Source organism: Pyricularia oryzae, assembly GCF_000002495.2.
Source record: "Pyricularia oryzae 70-15 unplaced genomic scaffold supercont8.8_1, whole genome shotgun sequence".
In the NCBI taxonomy this organism is placed as follows: domain Eukaryota; kingdom Fungi; phylum Ascomycota; class Sordariomycetes; order Magnaporthales; family Pyriculariaceae; genus Pyricularia; species Pyricularia oryzae.
In genome coordinates, this window is record NW_003803360.1 from 73,409 (window position 1) to 99,001 (window position 25,593).

Here is a 25,593-nt window from a genome sequence, read left to right on the forward strand (position 1 = left end):
CGATAGCCGTTTGGTTATTTGTCCACCCGTTTTCGGTTGCATGAAATTGCCAATTATCGAAAGGGCTTAAATCCGTGGGAAACCATTGTTGTTGTACGTTTTTTCCCTTAAATATAACGAGGGGAGGGAGGGCAACGCCCGTAGCCGATATACATTCGATTATAGTCGTCCAACCACGCGTTCCGGGCTCTTTTCGTTGCAACGGCCGGATCCCGTTAAGCCCTAATACTAGGCCATTAGATCCTTTGCCTTCCATTATACCGGTTTCGTCCATATTCCAACGGTTTTCCGGTTTAATAGCGTTAATAACCGGGTTCGTAATATAAAGCCACCAAGATTTAATTACCTCCGTAGTAGCGCCATTAACCCGGGCGTTATCTATTCGACGGGGCCTTTGGGTTTTAAGGATTGGATAACGAGCCAAAAAACGAGTTATCCAACGTTTTCCAAGGCCTTTTGTCTCTCCGGCGGCTTGAAGAATTCGTTCGGCAAAAAAGCGTAATTCTTGATGCGTTGGCGGAAGCCCTAAAGCTGTTTGGGTAAGTACCCAATCAGCCAAATGCTTTTCCTGTTCCGTGGAAAGCCTTTGAAAAGGGCTTTGTGCTTTTTTATAAGGTTGAGAACCTTTAAGTCGACTTTGAAGTGTAGACCTAGGTATTCCCCATTTTCGGGAGGTTTTTGCAATTGGATTGCCATTATTGACGTCGTTAATTGCAGATATAAGCTGTTTTTCAGTATATTGCTTCATTGGAAAATGGAGAATTAAAATCAGAAAAAAGTAAATCCAAAAGTGACAGATTCATCGAGATATTTATAATAGAAGTTGGAGGATAAAAATAAAAGTGTTGTTATTTTTGGGTGCCGAACAGGGGGGGTGCCGAACAGGGGGTACGCAACGTTACGGATTATACGTTGGTTATATTATTGGCCGTAATTATTAATAATAATTTGATTTATATTCTTAATGCGCACATTGGCCGAATTGGATATAGGCCTTCCTTTATTTTTATATGGAGGTTGGATTTTGTTCAAATTTTGTATTTTTTCGATGTTATTTCATTATTATTTTGTTTTTTAATAAAATTCTAGAACTTTTGCACGTGGAGGGTAATATAAGTATAGACTTTATATATATAAAGTCTGATACTAATATTACGTGGTATAACGTATTAAAAAGCCGAAAAGGTAAAATAAACAAAAATAATCCAAAATTTGCAATCGAAACGGGTTTGCATTTTGACCAATTTTTACGATAGGCGGACCAGAACTTGAATAATTGGACGTTATATAGGAACAAACGTCCACGTTAGATCCGTTTTGCAAAAAAGCCAAAAATGGCTATTCTATTAATAAAAATAACAATACTTGCAATTATTATTATTATTATTTCTATTTGAATAAGTAGAATATAAAAACAAAGAAAAGATATATTATATATTAAATATAGTAAGAACTACTAAAAATAAAAATTGAAGTACCAAACCTATTGTATATAAAAATAAAATTAATTTAATAAATTTAATAAATCTTTTTTATTTTTTATTACAAAATTCTAAATAATTGTTATGGTAGTAAATGTAAGTTAGGTATATGTATATATATTTTAATAAAAGAAAAAAGAAAAATACAAATAAAATAGGGAAAACGATTAACAACCCGGCGGATCCAAGTGGTAAAAAAACAAACCAAATACCATTAAGAAACCCAAGATTTCAACTATATAACGGTATCTACCATGCATTTTACCGATATATATTCGTGTCGCGTACTTTGTCACCGCAATTAGCCACAAAGGCGTGCACTCCAACCTTTAACAAAGCAAGTAGCCACATTAAGCTTAAATTGGGCTGAATGCAGTTAAATTATTAGCAGCGGCTTTGTTTCCGCGCTTTGTTAGAAATATAACATTTATTTACTTAATTTGACGCGCTTTTTTACTCAAACACGACTTTGTAACGCGCATGACACTTTTTTACTTTATTTTCCTAGGATTAAGCTGGTATTTGTTACGACCAGACAGTTGGGCCGGTACCAAAGAGGCCAGGTGGGGTCACACCCCTCCTGACGACACTCGCCCGAAAGAGATACCGACCGGCAGAACAACGATTACCTAAGGACAAGGCCACGAGATCTCACGTGACCTTACGTGACGGCCAAGTAAATGGATCTCTATGATCTGTAAAATCTCAGTTGAGAATCACAGATCAAACAGATCAAGAGGGATCACATTCGGAACATAGTCTATATAAGGTACGCTCATTACCATGTAGATAGATTCGATTCTAGGATTGCTTAGCAGCAATCAAACTCTAGTTAACCTCAATACTTACTTGAGAACGATCATAACTTCACCCCCAGTCATTGAGAACCCCAGTTACCCAGCCAGACGCTCAGTTGCTTCAACCCACTGTACTTTACCCTAAGAACAGGTTACCCGATACCTTGATCGTAACACTATGGTTGCCGGATATATAAATTTTCACTTGAATACTTGTAAATGCAGTTATAATACTGCGAAAAGTCGCCAGATAAAACTTATATTTATATATTTTACGTAAGTTAGTACGGCAGTGCGCTTATAAGATGAATTTGAATAATATATGTGGTTTCATATTTATTATTCACTTTGTATTGTAATGATACGCGCGCTTGAAAACTTCTCACGCAAGTAAAGTTTTACTAATGGTTTTTTTTCACAGAGCTACATTTCATATTATTTGCAAAATACGTTTCTAAACTTTGATTTTTGTCCGCATTTATATCAAATCCGGGTTTTATTATATTTGGTAATTTGTAGAAGATGCGGCAAACTTAACACCAGGACTAGTTTCTTTTCACAACTGCTGACGGATCAAAGTTTAAAAAGGACTAGTGGTTTTCCCACGGTGTAGTTTTGGCCTGAAAATAATCTTTTAATTAAACCCGCCGAACAGTCTTAAAATTTATTACAGGGCCTCGACACCTGCCCCAAGGGCATCTGTAAAAAGACATTGTTTTGCGATTACCGACATTGTGAAGCTTATTTTATCACCTTTACTGTCCTTTGAAACAAAAGTTAACGCTGCCTATTAGGAATATTATTCTCTGTACCAGAGTGCGGCGGGCCTGTCATCGTGTGAGGCTACAGTCACCCAGGAATTTGGACGCAGCCATCCTGGAACTGCAGTGGACTCGGTTTTGCCCAGCTTGCCCGAGCTATGATTTACGACGAACGTGTGCGTGGCTGAGCTCGCTGGCTGCTTCACTTCGGCGAAATCAGTACCCCGGCCAGGGAACCATGCCTCAAGGTCTGCAACAACTTTGTTGCCCAGAAAGGTTGACGATCGATTTCTCCACATAATGACCTTGAGGGTCTTTCTTGAGCTTTCGCGTAGGCCGTAAAGATGAACCGGCATCCACTGTCTTGTGGTCACAGCCCGAACGAGGGCGGCCGGCACAGTTGTTGAGCGACATGATTAGGGAGCTGCCCAGGTTGCCCGAGCTTTGGTTCGGGCTCCCACCCGTGCGATAGCAGAGCTTCCAAGGAGGACAGGTTGAAGCCCGTCGAAGCGGTGCAGCTTTCCATGGCTGCTGTGGTTGCGGTCGCTTTGCAAAGCGTTGATTTTCTGCTCATCATAGAGTGCAGAAAGATAACTGCGTTACTGGAGTTTGTCGAGCAGCAGCGGCCGAGGAGCTCGTTTGCGGTCTGACTTTGCACTTTCTTGGGGCGGCGCACAGCGCAGGGAGCAGGTAATCCCATCTAGGTGGGTCGTTTGGGGCTGCGGAGTACATGTTTAAAACGCGAGTGAGCTCGGGAATGTTGTTGTTGTCGGCCGCTAGAATGGCAGCATCTTGCAGCGATAGGGTAGGTTTTACTTACTCCCACTTCAATCAAATTGGGATTGAGAGCGAAAAAGGATCAAGTTCGTAGCTGGGAGTGAGAAAGCTCCAAGTTTTGGAGCTGAGAGACAAATATACCAGTTCTGTAGGTGAGCTCGTATCGTTGCGGGGGCAAAGAGTTGCAAAAGGAAATCATCAGCCAAATCACATCCGCTACCAAGCACTTCGCCCGCGCACGCGAGTTGTTCTTCGTTTTCCCTTTTTTTGAATGAAGAATACTCCCCTATTTCCGTGAGTTTTGCCTGCAATAGGAATGAAGCGCCGCGGTGCGTTTCGACCCCCGCTTATAATAAAGCTATTACACTGTGAAGTGGTGCAGCCTTAAGGGGTATATCCATGGTTCTTTTACAATTCTTTGGAGGGGAAGTGATATATGTCTATTTCTTTTTTTGCGTAATAGAACCTTTTGCCCTGCAGCTTGGATGGACCTTTCGTTGAATTAACAAATATGGAAGAATAAGAATCCTTGAAAAAGTAAATTCAAATATACATCTTGAATGGGTGCAAGTTCATTAGGTACTCTATGGGCCCAACGTATAATCAGTTGAAGCTTTTGTCTCAATAATCGAGCCGCAAGGCACAAAGCTGACGTCGCGCAGAATAACGTTGGTCAAACAGTGGTCAATTTCATCACATGTCGGAGAATTTGTCAACGAAGCTGGCGTTAAACGGGTTCTTTGTATTTCTGTAAGAAAGGGACCTAACTAGCTCCCCATGATAAGAAATCCAACTGCGCAGTTTCCCCCATTTTGCACCTTGTAACAAAAGAAATATATCCCCAGCACCCCGGCGGATAAGGAAAGAAAACCAGTGTAAATCATCATCATAAGGAGCGTGAAAAGAAACCGAGGCCAACCGGTTTCCCGTGTGAGGTTGCGATAAGTGTGAGGTGCGTAAAAGTCAAACAGCGTCTTTCGGTAACAATTAGCCAAAGGAGAAGGAAGGGGATGAAAGCTTGGGGGAGAACAGAAGCTGGGCTTCAACAAAGGAATTTGTTCCCCCCAAACAATATCCTCGACTAATGTGGAAAAAGACTTGGAATTCTTCGAGGAGTCATCCAGCAGCGGAATAATACTCTTGGTTGTACAGAACGGCTGGTTTAATGGCCGATGGGTGCCTGGCAGAGAAGTGCCTGTCCAAGCTGTCGTAAAAGAATAATAATAATCATTAGCTGGCGTGTTCCAAACAGAATGACCAAAGAAAGAGAAAGAAAAAGAGGTTGTAATAAAACTTACAACAGGGAGCAGACAGCAGCGAGCACGCTGACCTTTCGCGGCGCAGATGGAGGTGAAGCTGCTGGACGAGGTCGGAAGAGACGGGGCTGGTAAGGTTATCAAAGATGTTAGTTAGCGGCTATTATAAATTGGCGAAAAAGGTCGATGCAGTTTTGCGCCTCTTGTCGACCGTGGCTGGAAAGCTCTGGAAGAAAGTAGAATAGGAGAAGGGCAAACTCACGAGGGGCGCAGTCCAGGTTGGCAAGACCGAGGATGTCAGTGGCACAGCACTGGGCGTTGTTGTAGGCTCCGCTGCCCTGGCAGGGGTCGTACTTTCCACCACCGCTGCCGCCGTCACCGCCGGTGGGGGGAGGGGTGGTGCCGCCGCCGCCGCCGTGCTTGGGCGGGTCGGTGGGCATAGCCATGGCGATGCCGGCGAAGAGGGCGACGATGAGGGCCTTGATCTGCATGTTGGAATAACGAAGAGTGTCTTGGAAAAAGAGTGATTTCTGTTGCTAAAGATCTGGCAGAGAGTCCTTTGGGAAAGAAAAGCCGGGTGCTGGGAAAGAGTGCTGCTGGAGACTTGAGAAGCTGAGGGGATGAGGATGCTGCTGGTGAACAAGAGTAGATTTATGGGATTTGAAGGGGCAAAGATAGACTTATTTATACAGAGCTTCTGACTATGAAAGGCTCTCTCTTTGTTGCTTTTCATGCCCCAAATTTTAAAATATCGCATGTATCGTTTGTTCAGAGTCTGTGGCTAACGAGTAATGAGAACCAAAAAAGGTAAGGATTTTCCGTAAAGCCCACCAAACTCAGCTCTCCTTTCAGCTACCTGGGGGCCGAAAAAACATTGCCAACATTCCCAAAGGACCTTGGCACCTAACACAGGAACAACGCCCGATCTGTATAGGCCCTCAAGCCACCACATGCTGCAGTTGAAACGCTCCTGGTTTGCTGGAGCCGCCGAGCCCGGATAGAAGCCCCCGATTCTTGGAATGTCCACAGCCGGCCAGACATCCCCACACAATGCATGCCTAGCCGGGTCAGCTTCGCTGCACTATGACGATCCCTTGGCGGATTAAGCTGCGCGCCGGCAGCGGGTAACTGCAACTCCGGCTTGGGGAGGGGGGTTGGGCCAGTGAAGAGGGCCCATACGACATGTTCAGGGGTGTTCAAACCCGGCTTGCCCGGTCAGGCCTCTATGAGGAAATGGTGGAGAATTGCCCCGCCAGACGGATCACAGGACTAGACTAGTTCTAGGTCTTTACGGCACGCTTCAGCGACAAACGTCGTAAAAATATTGGACAAATGTGAGCGTAGCTGCCCTCTCCCACATTGTTTGTAGGGATAGCCAGCTGTGGCAAAACCGTGAATAATAATTAAAATCAACTATATATTTGCTGCGTTTAAGCCCAAAAGCACGGCATATGGTAGGTTGTAAGAACCAATCCTCCTTTTGATATAGCTGAAATTAATAATAATCTGTCAAAGTTTCAATGACGTTTGAAGGCAGGGGAAGCAATATTGCGAACGGCTGAAGGAGGCTTTTTGTTTTTATTTCTTTGCCCAAAATATTTCCGCTTTTGAATAGGTCGATGGCAGCAGTTAATATGTGATTGGATTTGCCAAGATTACGTACGAAGTAGCCTTTGATGGGCAAAGGAATTGTCCCCGAGTGGGCATGTGGAGAACAAAACGATCCATTGGCCGACCCACAATGTGCTTCTCTCCGCCTGGGATCAAGCAGGATGGATATGTTTAGTGTGTGTAGTCGTCGGTTGCTGCCGTATAATATTGGCAGGCATAGTATAGTTGACGCCCCTTCCCCATACCCCATATCCCTACCTCCTTCTTTTTGTTTCCTACCTGCACCTGACGCTCCACACAGCGTGGAAGCAAAACCTATTGTTCTGTCCACCAGTTGACGGCAATCTTTTGCCAACGTGTTGAGAAAGCCATTGCATTCAGCTCAGGCCGGTGACAGACGGGAGACTATGCGGGGATTAGTCAATGGTCTTGGGGTGCCTTTAAAATTTGTCAAGTACTATTGCTCCTCTACAACTATCCGAAGAACCCAATTTTCTCCTGGTGGCCCCGTGCAGACAAAGTTTACGGCGCCGATGGTGTCTACGAACCACAAGGTTGCCCGACCCCAAAGTAGACAAATAGAGGACGCATCAAGCGGGGTAATTCTAAATATTGGCCTAGGCAAGATGGCATGCAAGGAGTTTACTCAAAACCCGACGGAAATAATCCAGGACGTCACTATCCCAATAGGTAACCCACGGAAACCACCATTCGTATTGTTAGTGGTGTGAGAAATACCGAGTCGTGAAACCTGCCAAGCTGACGGATAAACAAACGACGAATGGGCTCGGCAAGTCGACATATCCAAACACACACCTCGCCCATGGGCCATGTGTGGAAAAGCCACGCCCACCACCGACACGGGATGAATGACCTGGAGCCAAATGAACATTTCCATCTTGCTATTCTTAGCCACTGAACCGGTATTGTATGACATGAGGGGGTGAATGAGAAAGAAGAAAGAAAAAAAGAAAAGCCCGCTTTTCATATCATGAGCTTATTTCAGCTTGCTGCAGCCCTCGGCCAACCGTGGGTGGAGCTCGGCCCTCGGGCCGTTACCGCATTGGGGCCCCGAGAGGCTAGCGGGTGGCAAAGCAACTCCCAAGATCTTGGTCAAAGTACCTCTGGCGTCGAGGTACACTTGGGTGTTCGTGTACCCCCTGTCGCTTGGCATTTTATACTTTTTTTTCTTTTCAGTTGCTGCCTGGACAAGACGCAAATAAACATGGGAGGGTAGGTTTGTCTGGCGAATCGGATGAATGGAGACATGCATTCGCAAATTCATTCTGCCTTTTTTGCATTTTTTTTCTTTTCCCTTTTCTTGTTTTTATTTCCCAGGCACAGAAGGCCGAAATAGCATCTTGACTTTGACGTCAGACCACCATGGAGCACCCGTTATGAAACAAGGTGGTAATTTTTATAATATGTATGATGTGAAGATGCGATTGGTAAACATCTTTCAGGTGGCTGCATCAACGGCTGGCGCTCTGCTTGCTCTGGCGACATTTGTGGCTTACGTCCATGTTTTCTCATCAAGACAGCAACATCGTCGTAGATTGATTTCCTCATCGTCCTTCACCCACAAAGTCTAAGGCACTTACTTGTTCCTCAAGCCCCAAAACCCCGAGTCTCCGACACTAATTCGCCATCCCTGGAGGAAACTGGCGAACATCAAATAATCAATGCCAACGCCCGTATGTGCGGAGCAGGCTACAGAATACTTTGAGGTTAGCCTCTCAGCAGTCAGCAGGCTTTTGAGGATTCTTAGGCCCCAGACCAGGTCGGTGGTGAGCGGCTGATCTTTCCGGATGCAATAGAATAGCCAAAAAGGCAAAAAGAACACGGGGAAAAATATGCTTTTCCCACCTGGCCCCTCAATTTTGTTCATTTGCAGGGGTTGTTCTCCGTATTGACAGCGGCTCGAACCGGGGCCGATGCAGACGATGGCGCGCCACTGGTTCGTGCAAAAGAAAAGAATAGTTCAGCCGTTCGAAGCGGGCCCCCAGCCACGTCAGCGATTGGAGCCAAATGAAAATTAACATGACTAAAAGATACCGATTTCCAAGTATGGAAAAGAAATACAAAGGATAGCAACGCTGCTTGATGTAGATGAAAGGAATAGGCATTGGCTCAAACGAGGTTAAAAAGGAGACAATAATACGCAATTAAACGAATGGTGGGAAAGGCGGACAGCTACAGTATGAGGACAAGCAACCAAACAGTTTTTGCATTGTCCAATATGGGGAGGTTTGTTCCCGATCCCGGTTCTCATTTGCATCCTCCACCCCCCTGCCACTCCTTTGGCGACGCGCCGAGGCCTCCGCTAGGCCAAAGCCTCGAGCTCCAGCGAAATACTTTACTCTACATGCATCTCGATTACCACCCGGAATCCCGGACATGTCACATATTGCCTCTGCTTTCCCTGCAGCAAACCATTGCACGGCACTCGGTGACCTAGAACTCTCCGCTCACCCTCAGCTGGGCCGTGCGACGGGTTCCAAATAGGAGTTGGCACGGATTCCAGGCGCTCTGGAGGATCCCAGGGTGAAATATTCTAGTCCCTGAATATCTCTCATACTCCACACGCCGCAGTCTATTATAGTCATATTCACGGATTTCTGCTACTGTAACGTTTCTCAAGTGTAAAATGTAGGTTTTTATGACCCAGGAATGCAAGTGGAATATATAAGACTAAAGGTTAGCACCGCGAGTCTCTTCGCATTGAGCAGATTCCTCGCGTTGATCTTCCCAAGACTGACATCATTGGCACCACAAGGAACCTCAGCCTACTCAACCCCAATCTCCTTTCCATAGTCCTCAATCCTGGCCACAGCAGCCTGCTGCCACCCAGAAAGCACCGCATTTGTGACCGCCTGCTGCCGTAGCAGCTGGGTGTTGCTGCCAGCGCCTGTCTTTTTTTTGTGACTGTCCGCTTAGTCGCACACACCCTGCGTGGCGTCCAAGGCCCGATCCGAGGTACTGAATAGAAACGACCCGGGGGGTTTTTTTTTGACAGGGGACACAGTTACCAGTCGGCGAGCGGGATACAGTTAGATGGCCGGCAGATGTAAACTGAGTCAACAGCTGACCCCGAGGAAAAATACCGGCTTACGCCGGGAGCTTTGTAGTTGGCTTAAAGGCCGTTGCAACATACATTGACGAGCCGTCGGGGTTTTGACCCCAACCATAGGTCTCGTCCCAGTAGTTCCTTAATTTTAATAGCTTTTTTGCCAATTCGATATTGCCGTTGTGTTTGGAGCTGATAAGCCACGCCCAATTGCCCTGGTTTTCCAACACATCATAACCTGTTGCTTTCCACCCAAAGTCCGGGTCCGTCATAACATAGGTTTCAAGATCGTGCAGCCGCATCCTCGCATGTACCGGCTGTTCGTCGGATCTGGAAAGGAATATCATAACCCTGTCTTTCGCAGGGTAGTGTGTCGTGACTGCTGCTACAGCAGTGACAGAAAGGAAAGTAGTGAAAAGCTGCGTAAAGGTAACCATTTTGAACGATGGAGGGAAGCTGTTTGATCACAGATAAGCGGTGGTTAACTTTGAACAAGCAAATATATCCTAATTTTTGAATGATTGATGCCTTGGATAGAGATATTTGCAGTGGGAAGGCAAGGTCCGAGATTTTATACGTCCGACCTGTCTGGAAATCAGAGTTAAATCATGTTACATCAAAGTAGAAAGTAATATAAAAATAACTATCATTAACGTTGAGCTCCACATCTCCGACCCCCCTAAAGTCCGGCCCCTAAAAATATCTACTCAGCCACGTCAACCCTTTGTTTTATTTTATAAATATCTAGACGAATTTTTCACTTTAGAACTTGATTTTTGAAGATTCTTGCTCCAAACCTTCCAATGAAACAGTACACTGAAAATCAGCTTCTTGCTGCCATTTCTGACATAAGAAATGGCAAATTAGTTCACAAAACCTCGCAAAAATGGGGTATTCCTCGGAGTACCCTTCACGATCGTTTAAAGGGGGCCCAGTCAATTCAACAAGCGAAAAGATTTTGTCAAAGGCTTTCACAGGAGCAGGAAACCTATTTGGCAGATTGGGTACTTGCGCAGGCCGCGTTAGGCCTTCCGCCAACGCATCAAGAACTACGCTATTTTGCGGAACGAATTCTTCAGGCCGCCGGAGAAAGAAAAAGCCTTGGGAAACATTGGGTTAGCCGTTTTATAGCCCGATATCCAATTTTGAAAACCCAAAGACCCCGGCGAATAGAAAATGCCCGGGTTAATGGGGCTACAACCGAGGTAATTAAATCTTGGTGGTCCTATTTGAAAAATCCCGTTGTCGATACTATAAAACCGGCCAACCGTTGGAATATGGACGAAACAGGTATAATGGAAGGCAAAGGATCTAATGGCCTGGTGTTAGGGCGTAATAAAATCCGGCCATTACAGCGAAAAGAGCCTGGAACGCGGGGTTGGACGAGCATAATCGAATGTGTATCAGCTACGGGGGCTGTTATACCTCCCCTCGTTATATTTAAGGGGAAAAACGTACAGCAACAATGGTTTCCAGCTGATTTAAGTCCTTTCGATACCTGGCAATTTCATGCAACCGAAAACGGGTGGACAAATAATGAAACAGGTATCGAATGGTTAAAAAAGGTGTTTATTCCGTATACCCAACCTTTAACCCCTGAAAAGCGGTTATTAGTTCTGGATGGCCATGGATCACATATAACGGACGAATTTATGCTTCTTTGCTTGCAAAACAATATTCAACTCCTATATTTACCCCCTCATTCGTCACACGTTCTTCAACCGTTGGATTTATCGGTTTTTGGGCCGTTAAAGGAAGCTTATCGACGTCACCTGGGATTTGTAAACCAGTTTTGCTGTTCAACGGTTGTTGGGAAACGAAACTTTCTACTTTGCTATCGAAAAGCCAGATCAAAAGCATTTATAGCAAAAACCATTCAATCTGGTTGGCGTACGACGGGGTTATGGCCGGTGAACTTGGCAAAACCACTTTTAAACCCTTTTTTATTAGAAAATAGCAACGCCAACGTCGAAAAAGGTAAAAATAACGGCTTCCAAAGGGATAAAACACCGGAAAATCCAACCCAAAAAATTAACGACCAGTCTTTACTTATTTGGAAAACCCCTAAAACGACCCGAGATATTCGACTTCAACTACAGGAAATTTCCCGGTCCGAAAAAAGTAACGCCACTTCACGGCTTTTGTTTGCAAAAGTCCAAAAAAGCTTCGAAACCAAGGATATCTTATTGGCTGAAGCTCAGCAAAAAATCAGTTTGTTAAAAGCAAAATTGGAGGCGGTACGGCCGGTCAAAAGGAAAAGGGTGATTCCGGATCCCAACGAGCTTTTGGTCAGCAAAAAAAACGTTTATGAAGCACAGGAAAATAATAGGGACTGTTTAGAAGCTTTGAACGATGGAGAAGAGGTTAGCGAACCGGGAGAGCCTGACAATGATTGTATTATTGTGCGTTGATAGGTTTACATTTAAATCGGTTTATAAAAGGGGTATTTCGTCGTTACATTTTTCAAGGGGGCCGGACTTTAGGGGGGTCGGAGATGTGGAGCCCAACGTTATCTAAGGCGGTTTGTCAATGCCAATCCTCGCAAGCTTAATCTGTGAAGCATAGGGGTACCCACAAAGCATCACGGTCAAAGTTGCTTAAAATAGCCGGCAATTGAAAAGCAGTTACTGGATTTCAAAACTGTAAACTAAATGATTTCAAGAAAGAGAAATTGCTCCTTGGAATAATCCAGTGGCATGAAGCACTAGTAGTACTTTGCATTCTGAATCGCCGCAGTTTATCCACCAAACTTTAAGGGGACACCGAACATCAGGAACCGACTCACTTATCAAGGTGGTTGAAAATAAAAGGCGGCGACTCCGCATGCAAAACTATAGATTTCCCATTGTAATCATCCCTTTGAACACTGTACCACGGATGCAGGCAAAAAACAACACCCCCTGTCACCGTATATGTGAGCGTGGGCTTTTCTTAATTTAACTGTTCGAGGGAATCACCAAGCATTTAAATTATTTTTTTTGTTTAAAACTATTACCAAAGTCGGCAAAGCCCAAAAGTCCATACCAGCGAACACTGTACCAGGGGATGTGAGTTTTTCCCCTACCACTATAGTACGCATGTAACAAGGTTTACCAAATAGATATACATTTCAAGCAACTTTACGCCCATTGATTGGCATTGGCAAAGCCTAAGCTTGTTTCCATGATTCTATCATCACGGACGATACTGTCGCCGTTCTAACCGAGATAAAAGCAAAACAGTTCCACGGGATGCCCATGTGCATTCCATAGACGCCCCTACCCACCCTTTCCAAGCCGCCTATTTGATCCATTCCCTCTCCGTCAACCACTCCTTCAACAAGGCATTAAACTTGTCCGGCGAGACCACGTGGTGAAAGTGACCCCCCGGAACCACCTCGACCCGGTCCACCCGTGCATCCAACCCAGCCTCCCGCTCCATTTCCACACTGCTGTCCACGGCACACGTGACAAATCTAGGAATGACCCTCCCCTCGCCCCGCCCGCGCGTCCGCCGCAGGTACTCGACGCCGCTCGGCCCGAGGTGGTCGCCCAGCTGCAGGAAGGTGTCCATCACGACGCGGCCCTCGACGGCCCAGGTGCGGCGCTGCTGCCAGGGCCGCACCCAGACCGGCGCGTCCTCGGACAGGAGCCCGACGGCGTCCCAAAAGTCCGTGGTGGCCAGGGCTGCGCCCTCGGGCCCGGCGGCGCGCAGCAGCTGCGAGACGTGCTGTATGTCGTCGGGGGTCATGTAGGCGCCGCCGTCGACGCTGACCACGCCGCGGACCAGGTCCGGGTGGCGCAGGGCCAGCTCGTTGGCCACGATGCCGCCCAGGCTGTGGCCCGCGACGATGGCCTGGCCGGCGCCGCCGCTGCTCCTCCCGTCCACGCCGAGGTGCTTGAGCAGGGCGACGGCGTCGTCGACCATGCTGACGGGGTCGAACTGGGTCACGGCGTCCGAGACGGCGCTGTGGCCGTGGCCGCGGAGGTCCATGGCGATGACCCAGATGCCCAGGGAGAGGAGGAAGGGGATCTGAAAGGCCCAGTCGTTTTGGTCGCAGGTCCAGCCGTGGATGAGGAGCATCGGGATCCCTCCCGCGCCCTCGGAGCTGTAGTAGATGTCGGTGCCGTTGCCGGCTGCAAAGTACTCGCCGCCTCTCATGGTGTTGTACTGATGGGGAAGCGTTTGTGACTTGTCTAGAGATTTGACAAGATTGAAATTGACAAGAGAGTGACACGGCCTTGTTGGGATTTATAGCACAACCAGTTACTTTGTCTTTGGCATTCTCTCGTATGCTTCTGGTTCGTCAAAACTGACATGTTCAGATTGAACTGTAAGCTCGAGGTGTTAGAAGAGACAATCTGCCCGTTCATTTGTAAGCATATCAAGAAAAACAAGCGACGAGCCGGCGCTAAATGCGAGTCTTACCAATTGCGGTTCAGGTATTCATCCGCGTCACCAAGACAGAAAACATGGGGGCATCAGCCCACTGGTTATGTAACAGCAGAGCACAGAATCCAATCACAACACCCGGATAATCCAGTTATCGTACCATCAGTCGTTGCCTTGGCGACATGTCAGATCTTTACTTGCACAGTTCAATGTGCAACCACAACATCAACCCCCTGGTTATGAAGGATTCAACCTTACGATGCCAGATGTACAACAGCCAATGGGTTGAATCCGTTGGTGCTACGAGTGATGCAGCGGCAAAAATCACAATACAGGGGAGGCGGTTAATTGGGCCAAATTGACCATGGTAGATCGATTCAATTGGCCCTTCCCCACGGTTATTCGCTCGTCTGTGTTGCATTCATGGGCAAGGAACAGCGTCATGAATTCGTCTTTCTCATGGAAACAAGTAGCCGTCGAGCAAATATATTCCTTGCGGAAATCCCACCAACCAGCGAAGCCAAATGGCTTACCTTTAACCATGTCTTGGAAGCTCAGTCGGTTTGATCTGGTTCATGACAGGTGGACAAAGATCCCCCATACCCGGGGAGTCTCTCTATGAGAAACGCCCTTGCCGCAAAGTGAGCGAGATGCACTATGACTGAACCGAGCGTGGAGTCGTCCGAGTTTTCCGCAGTTGACCAGGGATCCACACAAACCGACTACAACATCTCGAACATGGACATTATACATTGCGTCGGGGAGCAATCGCCAAGAAGCTCAGTGACGCCCTCGTTATCCTCTGGAATGGTCAAGGCTTCGGTCAATTCTAGAAATTTCATAGGGTAAAATTTGATCCGTCGGGGGCGGCAGTGAGAGCTCGTTTTGTGTCCGGACCGGACATAATCTCTCCCCAGTTGCGTTCGTAAAGGCGGTTGATGTTAGACGATGCCTCCTTTACACTTTGACAAAGCTTTTTGATGCTTTTGCCTTACAGACATATAAGCAGGACAATATCTGCGCTGAATCTCAACAAGCAAAATTTTCTTTTTTTTTGGATGCGCCCCTATGTTTGCCCTAAGCTGCACTGAATTGCACTCCGCCACCCTGAGTTTACCCCGTAACTTACTTGGCTTGGCAAATTCCTTTCGTACCTAATAAATGCCCAAGGATTATTACAAACAAACCCAAAATTGTGAAGCGCCAAAGCAGGCCAGTTTCGTAGTCTCTGCGGCCAAATCCAGTCCATAAACCCTGGTCCACCCACAGTAGCAAAAGATAAAACCCCTCTTCTAAGCGACATGCTTTTTTTTCTTTTTGCCCGATTCCATGTCGCTATTTGGGAGATAATAACTACCCTACGAATATTCTGGAACACAGCGAGAAAATCTTTGCGTGTCCCACTTGCACTCGGGTTGTGCCTTGCATCCGTCATAATCGTCTCTAAATGACTATAATTTACAGTCTTGTTAGCCCAGGTCCAACATTCCAAAGGTGTCTCACAAAATAAAGGGCTGTGCGGCTCTTACGTTGCATAGTGCTCTAATTCGATTATCCTCTCTAATTTCGGCAGTTGTCCTCGTACGCGGCGGGGACGATACGTGTGACCTTGACCCGGTGGACGAGTCCGAATCCGAATCCGAATCCGAATCCGAATCCGAATCCGAATCCGAATCCGAGTCGCGGTTCGAACGCGAGTTGCGGTTCGAACGCGTGTTGCGGTTCGAACGCGTGTTGCGGTTCGAACCCGAATCGCGCTTCGAACCCCTATCTTCATCAATGATTTTTCTCGCTTTCTGAACTTTAAGTGGAATGTGTCGATCGGGGTCGTCCCCATATCTTTCACCTCTTGGGATCTGCGCGGTTACTTCGTTATATCTTTCGTTGGTGGCGTGTGCCCGTTCAACCTTCCTGGCGTACGCTGCACTTTGTTTATACGCCTGGTATCTTGGGCTGTTTTTATACTCCTGGATGTACCGCTCTCTATCCGGGTGTAGGGTCGCCGCGGATCATTGTCGAAAGGGTCAAACGGTGACGCTGCGACGCCAAGAGCCAGCAGGGCAAAGACTTGAATAGTAATAAACCGCATTTCGTACAGAAAGGGGTAAACGATATAAGTGGTGAAGGAGGTGTTACGAAAACCAAATAGGAGATAAATAAAAGTCTCGTAGATTGGTTAAAAAGGTGCAAGAGGCTGGTGTGATTGAGGACAATGCATTTGGAAGATGCTGTAGGAAACGGTACAGAATATATATGCAACTTTTTCTATTTCAAATTAATAATTGAAATAGGAACATGGTTTATTTTAACTGCTATTTCTGTTCAGCTCCTGGTATACAGTCCTGACTCCGCCCCAATAAAAGACCCCGTATTCTTTCGGTATCTCCGAATTTAAAATAGAATTAATCTACCCGAAAATAAATTTTATAATAACAACTCTAATATTATTATATACGTGTCAACCGCTTCTATAGAAAAGGTTACAAATAAGAATTTCATATTTAATATTACTCGTGTCGGATTGATAATAGAGCACCATCGTCGTAAATATCAAATTGATACTCGAGTCGAAGTCGGGAAGCAATAATTTGTTTGTAATAATCGATGCGCTGACAAAACGGTTAATAAAACGGCGAGAGGCTTGTGTAGGAATTGAAAGAGGCAAAGGGGTTTATTTTTGACCGCCTGGGATCCCAAAATAAAGGATATCCTTCCCTCTCACCTACTTGGTGAGGGCCGAACTAATATTCAAAGGCTAAACTAACGAGCATTCACATCCGGCTATTAAGCACCCATTCGTATCCATTCCGTACCCCACCCACCCAGTAACAATATTGCGGAAATACGGTTTGGGATTTGTCCCCAGCCAAATTCCCCCCCAAATTTGTCCCGTTTTATATTGGAATTGTAACCGGAATTTTGCCTATGGAATTATTCCCAATTCCCAAATACGCCACGCACTATGGAACGCACCGCTAAATTTCAATTGAGTGATTTTTTTACCGTTACCCTATTATGTTTGTTTTGTATGGCGCCTTTGTCTGTTACTATATTTTGTGTTTGATTTGGCCGAAAATCCCACCCAAAAAGTACCCAGTGCAGATAATTTTTGTGTGGACCTGCCAGTGGATACGAATGGGTGCTCAATAGCCGGAGGTGAATGTTCGCTAATCTAGCCCTATTTAAATGGGTAAACACTGGGGAATGGCTGATTTGTATGGGTAGTTCTTGCGCCATCCGTCCTTTTCTTATATGTTTAGATATAATGTAAATTTACTGCTCGTTTCTATTCTCTTGTGTTTCTGAACAAAACCTTTGGAGTATCGACATTGCGTTTTATAAGATGATAAAAGAGGAAATTATGCAGCCAAACAGCAGCCAAAACCTTTATGCCACCGTTCCGTCGTTTTCGCCTGCAATCCATACCTTTAGTGAGCCCCTCCACCAAACCCGTCTTTACAATCCCTCTCGCAAATAATCCAGCGGGTCTTCTTCCGATATTATTGGTGGGTAGTCCCAATGGGAATCTACTTCGTGGCCTAGAGGGAGGGGGGGCTCTGATCTGCTGGCCTCTGATCCGCCGGACTCTGATCTGCCGGACTCTGATCTGCCGAGCTCTGATCCGCTGGAATTTGACTTGCGGGACTTTGATTTGCGCCTGTTCCGTAGCGGGACGCCCTGTTTTTCAAAGTGTTTTTCCTTCTCTTTCCTATAACGCTCCCCGATACTGTCACCCTGTATCCTGACTTTCTCTGTGGCGCATTCTATCCTGACTACCCCCTTGATTATAGCGTCTGAAACCGCCCCGGCGCCACACGTGTAATCTACACAACCTAATCCCAGTCCTCGGCGTGAGAGGTGTCTGTTACCGTCTTTGAAAAGTAATCAGGGTTAGTTACGGCGTAGGCTATATCAGTTTGAGCAATATCATATGCTGGGCCAAGTATATGAACTCTGTAATTATCAAATCGCTGGTTATAGACTTACTGTTGACGTTGGGGCAGGGGCCGCGTTTATCGGGGGTATGGTTCACCTGGTTTATGGACGGACTTGAGAGGCAGAAACACCTACTGCCAAAATTGGCATCAGGAAATTACATATAAAATGCATTTTATAGGCTGGATTTTGAGAAAAAGAACTCAGTAATTTGCCCGTGAGTAGAAGAATATAATGTGGAGTAAATATTACTTGATATTATAAGAGAGGCAATGGAATTCCAATAATATGTCAAGGGGATGGGATATATAATAGCGTTGCACATATTATAATAATAAATAAGTGACAAAGATAATGTATGAAAATAAATTCTTTTTATTTGAAAAGTCTTTTTAACACGCGTCTTGGTATAATTAGCGTTTCATAATTATTTAAAACTATAATATAAAGTCTCGTATTCTCTTTGTACAAATAAAGTTTTATCTGTCTTTAGTAATGCAAACCTCAGCTCTTATCTTGTAAATTTCTATTTTAAACTCACACAATTTTCTTACTACTTGCGCAATTTTGAGCATTTTTTATTGTATAGTATAAGCTTTGAACATTGATTGAAAATCAAACGTTGCTTTTCATAACGCCGCATTTCTAAAATTGTAATCCAAATAACTCAAGATAATCAACTAAATATATTTATTATCAGGGTCAGGCTTTAAATATCTTCCATATGCAGGGGCTCAACCAACCTAATAAATATGCAAACGGCGTTTCCGTCCCAAAACTGGCAGCGATAAATACGTTGCGCTAGTTCCCAATAGCGATGTGCTTGCAAACGATCGTTTTCTGCTTTAAAAATAAATGCAAGGTTTTCGGCGTATACTTATCCCGGACAAAATTGGACATTGTTCCAATTTTGTCGCATAGCACCAGAATGGCGAATAATATCCGCCGAATGGTCTGCTTTATTTAACAAAATTCGTATCGGTTGCAAGTGGGATGCTGGTGCTTTTTGTGCACTGGTAATAACGGTTCCAACTCCAACACCTGGCATTTCCGCTGAGAAGTAGCAGGAATTACTTTTCATTTTTTTTCATTTTTTTTTTCATGCGACTCTCGATTCAATACCCCCGCGACCAGGGTGGGAAACCAGCAAACGGCATTTCAGCACCGGACTTGCCTCGAGCCCTTGACCTTGTAAATCTAATCGACCGTTGACTTTCTCGGGTGTGCCTTTTTTTTTGCTGGACCGTGGGACTGTTGGTACGAGGGTAGGCTTGAGGTGCACGTTAACCTTTTCAAATCGGCGTCTCGGGAATCCCCTTGAACTGAAATCTTGAAGTTTACCTACGTACGAAAGGTGCCCGCGTGGGATGGCTCTATAATCGCTCTCCTCGGCTCCGCTGCTGAGGCTCGAGATCTTTTTCAGTCGTGGTTTGATTGCTGCTTCCAGTATTTCCAACTGCCGCAGATGGAGTACTTGTGCTGCTCTGCATCCCTGTTGCAGAATCCGCATTCCTTTAGTGTCTTGACCACTACATCGTCTGTGATCAAGTTGTCAGGTTTGTCGGCCGGAAGGAACCCGCCACGTATTGTGCCAAAGTGCGGGTAAAATACAGATTGCTGAAGCTCACTGTCCAGATGAGATCAATATTTGAATGTATTCACGCTCGCTCTCAGAGTAGAACCGTGGGTCATTCTTTGAAAATCTGGCTTACACTAAAAACGCAACACTTGACAAATTCCACCAAGATAACCAGCTACTTCCCCTCTGCCAAAGCCTCCCTCCTCGACCTGCTCCCCGGGTCAAGATACGGCCTCTCCCCAAGCCCCACGGCCCTGTTCCCGAACCGATCCCCCTGGCCCTCGAGGTCAAAGGTGGCCGTGTGGAACACGCTCCTGTTGTCCCAGATGGCGATATCGTTCTTGTTCCTCCACTTGAGTCGCGTCTGCAGCTCGTGGTTGCGGTAGACGAGGTCCAGGTACCACTTGAGCAGCCCGTCGCTCTCCTCGTCCGTCAGCCCGTTGACGTGCTGCACGTGCCCGCCCACGGGGAAAATGCTCTTCCAGCCCGTCACGGGGTTGGTCCGCACCAGCGGGTGGACGGCGCGCAGGTCCGTGCCCACGTTTTCGGGCGCGCCGCGCGGCTGCGAGTACAGGCTGAAGCCGTTGGCGTCGGCGATTTCGTTGAAGCGCTTCTGCGCAAAGGTGACGGACAGGGTCTCGAGGAACTTTTGGTAGGGGGCCGAGATCTTGTCGTAGATTTCGTAGCCGGATGCCCAGAGGGTGTCTGTGGTTTTTTGGTTTTTTTAGTATTGGGTTTCTTTTTCTTTTTTTTCTTTTTTTTTGCCTTTTCCTGTCCAGGTTTGTAGAAATCGGACCAAACAGAGACTCACCTCCTCCGGTCTTGGGCAGCTCCGTCAGCCTCAGAGACGTATAGTCGGCCGGCACGGGCTCAAAGGCGATGTCGCTGTGCCACTGTGCGGTGCTCTGCTTCTTGGGGCTGAGTTCGTCCGGTTGCGTCCATGTCTTCTTGTACAACTTGTCGTTCTGGGCCGAGCTGATGGTGCTGATCTCGTTGTCGTCGCCGCCATAGGTCTCCCGCTCGGCGTTGAGCAGGGGGTGGATGTGCAGGCCCGACGTCTTGGGTCGGCCCGTCAGCTCGCCGAGCCGCAGGATTAGCTTCTTTTGCAGGTCATTGGTGAGGTTGTCTTGGGCGCGGAAGAAGACGACGCCGCGTTGGGATACTGCGGATTTTGTTTTATTGTTTAGTCATCTGGGCAGAGCATAAATCGCACTACAAATAATTTGGTTCTACCTACTGGTGATGGCCAGGTCGCGGATGAGCTCGTCCGAGTTGGGGCTGTTTAGAATGTCGACGAGATTTGCATTTGGGTACTCCCGTCCGATGATTGGTGTGGTGTCAAAGTATTCGTAGCTGTCGAGGGCACCGGACAGCTTCAAAGGCTCGGGGTATTTGGTCTGAGACTCGGTCTCTATGGCCTTCTTGGCCACGTTGTGCACTTCGGTCACCACATCAACGGCGGATGGAGACATTTTTGGCTACGGGTCTGTCTTGCCGAACGAAGCAAATGCAGATGGGCTGTGCTGGTGATGAGTTCGTCGGTCAATCTTGGTCGAGCGTTTTGCATCCGACAAATCAAGCTCAATCGACTTGCTCAATCTTTTCCCTTTTTATACCATTCAGCTGGGGATTATCTTCGTTATTGCCGGTACAATTACCGCGAATTTTGGAGACTCGAGCAACCCACACATTCCACATGGCAACATTTGGGCATCGATGCCGCCATCCCGGTTTTTTCACTATTGTTTTTTTTTTGGTCGCCCTCCATCTTTTTTCCCCAACGCCTCTGGTAGGAGCTCCTGATTTACTTTCTTGTTAGACTTGCAAGCGAAACAACGCCCGCCGCATCGGATCGTCGAGCGCAACCCTCAAGTCAGCCCACCCGGGGTTACGCCGGCGTCTACTCCGCATTTTCGACATCACAAACTCGCATGGCGCCATCATGATATCGGCCCAATCGATTCAACAGAATTACGCAAACCTTGCTGTTATCACGGTCTTGAAAAGTTACAGTTAAACCCCCACATCATTCGTATCTTTCGGACATTTTCGGTTCCAGACTTAATATTTTGATTACTATCACGGAATGAAACATGGTTAACTATGGTTCTTGATGGATTGGAAGTCCCTTCGGGCTGTGGGGAAGACGAGGCATCACGTACCAAGTGGACACGTGATTGATGCAATTGCGTGCTCGTGTCTGGTTATCACGACGCGACTTGACACCCATCACAACCATTATCGGTTGTTGGGTCGAGTTTTGCGGCCACAAAGCAAACAGTCCAGCGCGAATGGACTGCGTCATGTGGTGCTGTGTTACTATTGGATAGGAGAAAAAGATCCCCAGTGCAGCACCAAGAGGTCCAAGTCTGCGATATTTCGCGCTTCCATGGCTCGGCCATGTATGTGTTTACTGTTGCCAGTCGCCAAGCTTTCCAGACAATCGTGCGTTGGACCCTTTATGTGTGCGCTTGGCGCCGACGTCGGTTGACATTGTCCCAATATTTCCCCTCGCGCTTATCAAATATGGAGCAAGTTCAGCGCGCCACCGAACCCTTCACTTAATTAGTTACTGGACGAACACAACCCCCTGATGAAATGAAATCATCGCATCTTATACACCTTGCCACCGGGTAGCCTCTTTTTTCAGCCATGGGTTCTCGTTCCTTTGCCCCCACGACTCTCCACCCTCTCCATCCGCCTAGACCCTTGGTTTCTGCGACCACGGCGTTCAGCTGCAAGGCGTGACGGGTAGACCGGTATTCGCCATGGAGATGACTTTCGTGGGGCTTCTCGAGCACTGCTTGTCTCAATAAAGCCTTGAGACGTGCTGCTCTTGGGGAAAAAGCTTGAGACTAACTGCGCCCAGGACACCCTCGCCTTGGCTTGTTAGTACCTCTACAGTAGGCTTCTTGATCCTAGCCTTGTCTCTTGCGCGCCACTGTTTTGGTTTTTCGTTTGTCTTCTTCCTCCCTAGATTATTTTCCACCTGTTTCAGTCCCTCGTCTCCCTCAAGAGTCGAACAGACAAGCCCATCATGACAACAGTTTTGAGCAGAGACAAGGGTGGCAAGAGCGAGTACGGGTCGACATCGTCCCTCGGCGGCAGCGCACCCCTCGGCGTCCCACGTAAATACAGGCGCTTCTTTTGGCAGAAGAAGGCGCCCCACGACCCCGATGCCATAGCCACCCAGGTGAGCGTCTTTGACGACCAGGAGACTGCCGAAAAGTATCATCCTAGGCAGGATTGGTGAGTGTTGGTCCTCAAATCAAACAAGATTCTTTTTTTTTCCCTTTTTTTTGGTAACTAACTTGGACTTTGTAGGGAAAACTACCACCGGTTCGATACGCAGTTCAGGTGGACATGGAGGGAGGAAGACCGCGTCATTCGCAAGATGGACATTCGCATCATGTTTTGGGCCTGCATCATGTTCATGTCCCTCGAGCTCGACCGCGCAAACCTCGTCCAGGCGCTGACGGACAACTTTCTGCCGGACCTGCACATGACGACCAATGGTTGGTTTTGAACTGTTTCTGATGAAGAGTCCCCCCCAAACAAAAAAGTCTGACAGCTTTGATTTCTCTGTTTTGACAGACTACAACCTCGGAAACTCCGTCTTCCGCCTCAGCTTCCTCTGCGCCGAGCTCCCCTCCCAGCTCATCTCAAAGTGGATGGGCCCGGACCGCTGGATCCCGACGCAGATGACCCTGTGGAGCATCGTGGCGGCTTCCCAGTTTTGGCTGAGCGGGAGGTCGTCCTTCCTGGCCTGCCGTGCGCTCCTGGGTATTCTGCAGGGAGGCTTCATCCCCGATGTTTGTCAACTTTTTTTTTCTTTTTACTTTTTCCCAATCTCGATTTTTAGTCTTGCTGAGCACTGCTGACATGTTTTGCTTGGTTCGATCACGAAAAAGGTCATTTTATATCTGTCATACTTTTACAAGCACCACGAGCTCTCCATCCGGCTGGGCTTCTTCTGGACGGCAATGAGCATAGCCGACATCCTTTCATCGCTGCTCGCTGCCGGCCTGCTCAAGATGAGGGGTGTTGCTGGCCTGTCTGGCTGGAGGTGGCTGTTTATGATTGAGGCAAGTAATTGAGTCAAAAGTAGTGGGCACTCCACTACTCGCATAGTGATCACCTCGCCCCCACATTCAACGCACTAACACACCACTGCTGAACTGCACCACAGGGTCTCATGACACTCATGATTGGTCTCTTCTCATTCGTCCTCATGCCCGCCGGTCCTTGCCAGACTGCACACTGGTTCAGGGGCAAGAAAGGCTGGTTCAACGAGAGGTACGGATTTCTCGTCTCCCAACTACTTTACTTATGCTTCTCTGCTTCTATATACTAATCCCTCCGAATTGCAGAGAGGAAAAGATCATGGTCAACCGGGTCCTGCGCGAGGACCCCAACAAGAGCTCGATGCACAATCGTGAGCCCATCACGCCGAAGCTGCTGTGGCAGAGCATGAAAGACTACGACCTGTGGTGAGTAGCAAATTGTTGAACCTACACTAGAACTAGTATTAGTCTAGAACTGGTCTCCACCTCTGCGCCCACCAGCTTTTGCTGACCACAGGGACACTAAACAAAAAGGCCCATATACATACTCGGCCTCGCCTTCCAACTGCCCATGATCCCGCCGCAGTATTACATCACGCTCTCTCTGAAGAACCTGGGGGGGAATGGCGCAGTGGTTAAGCGCCATGGCTGTTACTTGAGTAACGTAGGTTCGAATCCTGCTCCCTCCACCTCCTCCCCGCTTACCGTGGCAAGGATAACCCGGCTGGCTATCGACAACAACCACCCGCCTGTGCCGTCGAGCCCACACTTGTTGGGAACTTCGTCTCCATGGCTACAAACGACCGACAGCTCCGCTGTTTGGACACAGGCCCCTCTCGATGAAGAGCCGTCAACTGCCGTCAGACGAATCCTCCGTGCGCCTGAAGGCACGGGGTCGCGTCAGTGAACAAACCTGTAAGCAGGACCGGGCACGAACCCGGTCAGGCTCGATTCGCTTCTATGCCCTTGTTTTCCGCTGTGTAAATAGAGAAAATAGAAAGCGCGCCGAGATACCCCTCGGGAGGTTGCTAACGGCCGGCTAATGAGCCGGGCCGAGCCCGGCGTTAAATAATACTACTACTACTACTACTACTACTACTCTGAAGAACCTGGGCTTTGACACGTTCCAAACCAACCTTCTCACCATCCCATACTATGTCGGACACAGTAAGCTTTTGTCTTTTTTTCTTTTTTTCTTTCAGGTACAAGCATCCTTTCAGACCCCAGACAGCAAAACTAAAGCGACGCGTTCAAGTCATCACCATGCTCGGGGTAACATACATCGCCGAGATCTGGGGCAACCTGACCTTCAGCGCCATGATCGGCCAGCTATGGGCGCTCCCTCTGCTCGCATACATGGCCGTGACGAACCTGGGCGCCGTCAACAAGTGGGTCGTGTGGACGGTGACGACGCTCCTCCTCAGCTATCCAAACGGTACGTCCACTCAGTCCACATCTAGTCTAGAACTAGTTCTTCTTTTCATCTGCCTCTGCCCAATAACGTAAAACGCTGACAAGATCCTACCCACAATCAGCCCACCCCATCCAGGTCGGCTGGAACTCGCGCAACTCCAACTCGGTCCGCCTCCGCACCGTCTCGGCCGCCTGCTACAACATGTTTGTGCAGGCCGGCGCCGTCGTGGGCGCCAACATCTACCGCGCCGACGACGCGCCCAACTACCCGCGCGGCAACCGCGCGCTGCTGGGCATGGTCTGCATGAACGTCGCCCTGTACCTGCTCGTAAAGACGTACTATGTGCTGCGCAACAGGAGCAGGGCCCAGAGGTGGGACGCCATGACGCCCGACCAGAGGCTCCACTACCTGGCCACGACCAAGGACGAAGGGAACAAGAGGATGGATTTCCGCTTCCAGCACTGATGTTTCTATGGAAG

At 47.5% G+C, this 25,593-nt stretch overlaps 8 protein-coding genes across 8 annotated transcripts; 2 read left to right on the plus strand and 6 right to left on the minus strand.

The window, feature by feature from the left end:
* Nucleotides 1–4,538: 4,538 nt before the first annotated feature.
* MGG_09134 (uncharacterized protein) lies at nucleotides 4,539–5,699 on the minus strand. The gene is made up of 3 exons (XM_016990461.1): nucleotides 5,335–5,699; nucleotides 5,115–5,200; nucleotides 4,539–5,020 (listed from the first exon to the last, which is right to left on the minus strand). The coding sequence occupies exons 1-3, from the start codon at nucleotides 5,561–5,563 to the stop codon at nucleotides 4,979–4,981; spliced, it is 357 nt and encodes a 118-aa protein (XP_016845963.1). The 5' UTR covers nucleotides 5,564–5,699; the 3' UTR covers nucleotides 4,539–4,978.
* Nucleotides 5,700–9,469: 3,770 nt separating this feature from the next.
* On the minus strand, nucleotides 9,470–10,187 carry MGG_15046 (uncharacterized protein; the record flags this gene model as incomplete). Its single annotated transcript, XM_016990557.1, has 2 exons — nucleotides 9,470–9,581; nucleotides 9,796–10,187. 2 exons carry the CDS (start codon nucleotides 10,185–10,187, stop codon nucleotides 9,470–9,472), a joined length of 504 nt encoding a protein of 167 aa, XP_016845964.1.
* A 2,480-nt stretch (nucleotides 10,188–12,667) lies between these two features.
* Nucleotides 12,668–14,164, minus strand: MGG_09131 (alpha/beta hydrolase). The gene has a single exon (XM_016990460.1). The coding sequence runs from the start codon at nucleotides 13,888–13,890 to the stop codon at nucleotides 13,030–13,032; it is 861 nt and encodes a 286-aa protein (XP_016845965.1). The 5' UTR covers nucleotides 13,891–14,164; the 3' UTR covers nucleotides 12,668–13,029.
* A 384-nt stretch (nucleotides 14,165–14,548) lies between these two features.
* Nucleotides 14,549–15,304, plus strand: MGG_18107 (uncharacterized protein). Its single transcript, XM_016990567.1, has one exon. It carries the CDS (start codon nucleotides 14,779–14,781, stop codon nucleotides 14,968–14,970), a length of 192 nt encoding a protein of 63 aa, XP_016845966.1. The 5' UTR covers nucleotides 14,549–14,778; the 3' UTR covers nucleotides 14,971–15,304.
* A 175-nt stretch (nucleotides 15,305–15,479) lies between these two features.
* Nucleotides 15,480–16,210, minus strand: MGG_18108 (uncharacterized protein; the record flags this gene model as incomplete). Its single annotated transcript, XM_016990568.1, has 3 exons — nucleotides 15,480–15,572; nucleotides 15,651–15,913; nucleotides 16,042–16,210. The coding sequence occupies 3 exons, from the start codon at nucleotides 16,208–16,210 to the stop codon at nucleotides 15,480–15,482; spliced, it is 525 nt and encodes a 174-aa protein (XP_016845967.1).
* A 1,744-nt stretch (nucleotides 16,211–17,954) lies between these two features.
* MGG_18109 (uncharacterized protein) lies at nucleotides 17,955–18,632 on the minus strand (the record flags this gene model as incomplete). Its single annotated transcript, XM_016990569.1, has 3 exons — nucleotides 17,955–18,028; nucleotides 18,109–18,191; nucleotides 18,601–18,632. The coding sequence occupies 3 exons, from the start codon at nucleotides 18,630–18,632 to the stop codon at nucleotides 17,955–17,957; spliced, it is 189 nt and encodes a 62-aa protein (XP_016845968.1).
* Nucleotides 18,633–19,699: 1,067 nt separating this feature from the next.
* On the minus strand, nucleotides 19,700–21,184 carry MGG_12505 (alpha-ketoglutarate-dependent taurine dioxygenase). Its single transcript, XM_016990537.1, has 3 exons — nucleotides 20,874–21,184; nucleotides 20,448–20,798; nucleotides 19,700–20,341 (listed from the first exon to the last, which is right to left on the minus strand). The coding sequence occupies exons 1-3, from the start codon at nucleotides 21,106–21,108 to the stop codon at nucleotides 19,812–19,814; spliced, it is 1,116 nt and encodes a 371-aa protein (XP_016845969.1). The 5' UTR covers nucleotides 21,109–21,184; the 3' UTR covers nucleotides 19,700–19,811.
* Nucleotides 21,185–22,673: 1,489 nt separating this feature from the next.
* MGG_09130 (MFS transporter) lies at nucleotides 22,674–25,579 on the plus strand (the record flags this gene model as incomplete). Its single annotated transcript, XM_016990459.1, has 9 exons — nucleotides 22,674–22,885; nucleotides 22,961–23,151; nucleotides 23,231–23,448; nucleotides 23,826–23,932; nucleotides 24,007–24,126; nucleotides 24,235–24,331; nucleotides 24,807–24,867; nucleotides 24,956–25,135; nucleotides 25,236–25,579. 9 exons carry the CDS (start codon nucleotides 22,674–22,676, stop codon nucleotides 25,577–25,579), a joined length of 1,530 nt encoding a protein of 509 aa, XP_016845970.1.
* Nucleotides 25,580–25,593: the final 14 nt, after the last annotated feature.

Coding starts and splice junctions, on each gene's coding strand:
- MGG_12505 (XM_016990537.1), bottom strand. CDS start 21,108: ATGTCTCCATCCGCCGTTGATGTGGTGACCGAAGTGCACAACGTGGCC. Junction 20,799..20,873: donor CCGCGACCTGGCCATCACCA/GTAGGTAGAACC, acceptor CAAAATCCGCAG/TATCCCAACGCGGCGTCGTC. Junction 20,342..20,447: donor GCTGCCCAAGACCGGAGGAG/GTGAGTCTCTGT, acceptor AAAAAACCACAG/ACACCCTCTGGGCATCCGGC.
- MGG_18107 (XM_016990567.1), top strand. CDS start 14,779: ATGACTGAACCGAGCGTGGAGTCGTCCGAGTTTTCCGCAGTTGACCAG.
- MGG_09134 (XM_016990461.1), bottom strand. CDS start 5,563: ATGCAGATCAAGGCCCTCATCGTCGCCCTCTTCGCCGGCATCGCCATG. Junction 5,201..5,334: donor CAACCTGGACTGCGCCCCTC/GTGAGTTTGCCC, acceptor TAACCTTACCAG/CCCCGTCTCTTCCGACCTCG. Junction 5,021..5,114: donor GCTGCTGTCTGCTCCCTGTT/GTAAGTTTTATT, acceptor CTTTTACGACAG/CTTGGACAGGCACTTCTCTG.
- MGG_09131 (XM_016990460.1), bottom strand. CDS start 13,890: ATGAGAGGCGGCGAGTACTTTGCAGCCGGCAACGGCACCGACATCTAC.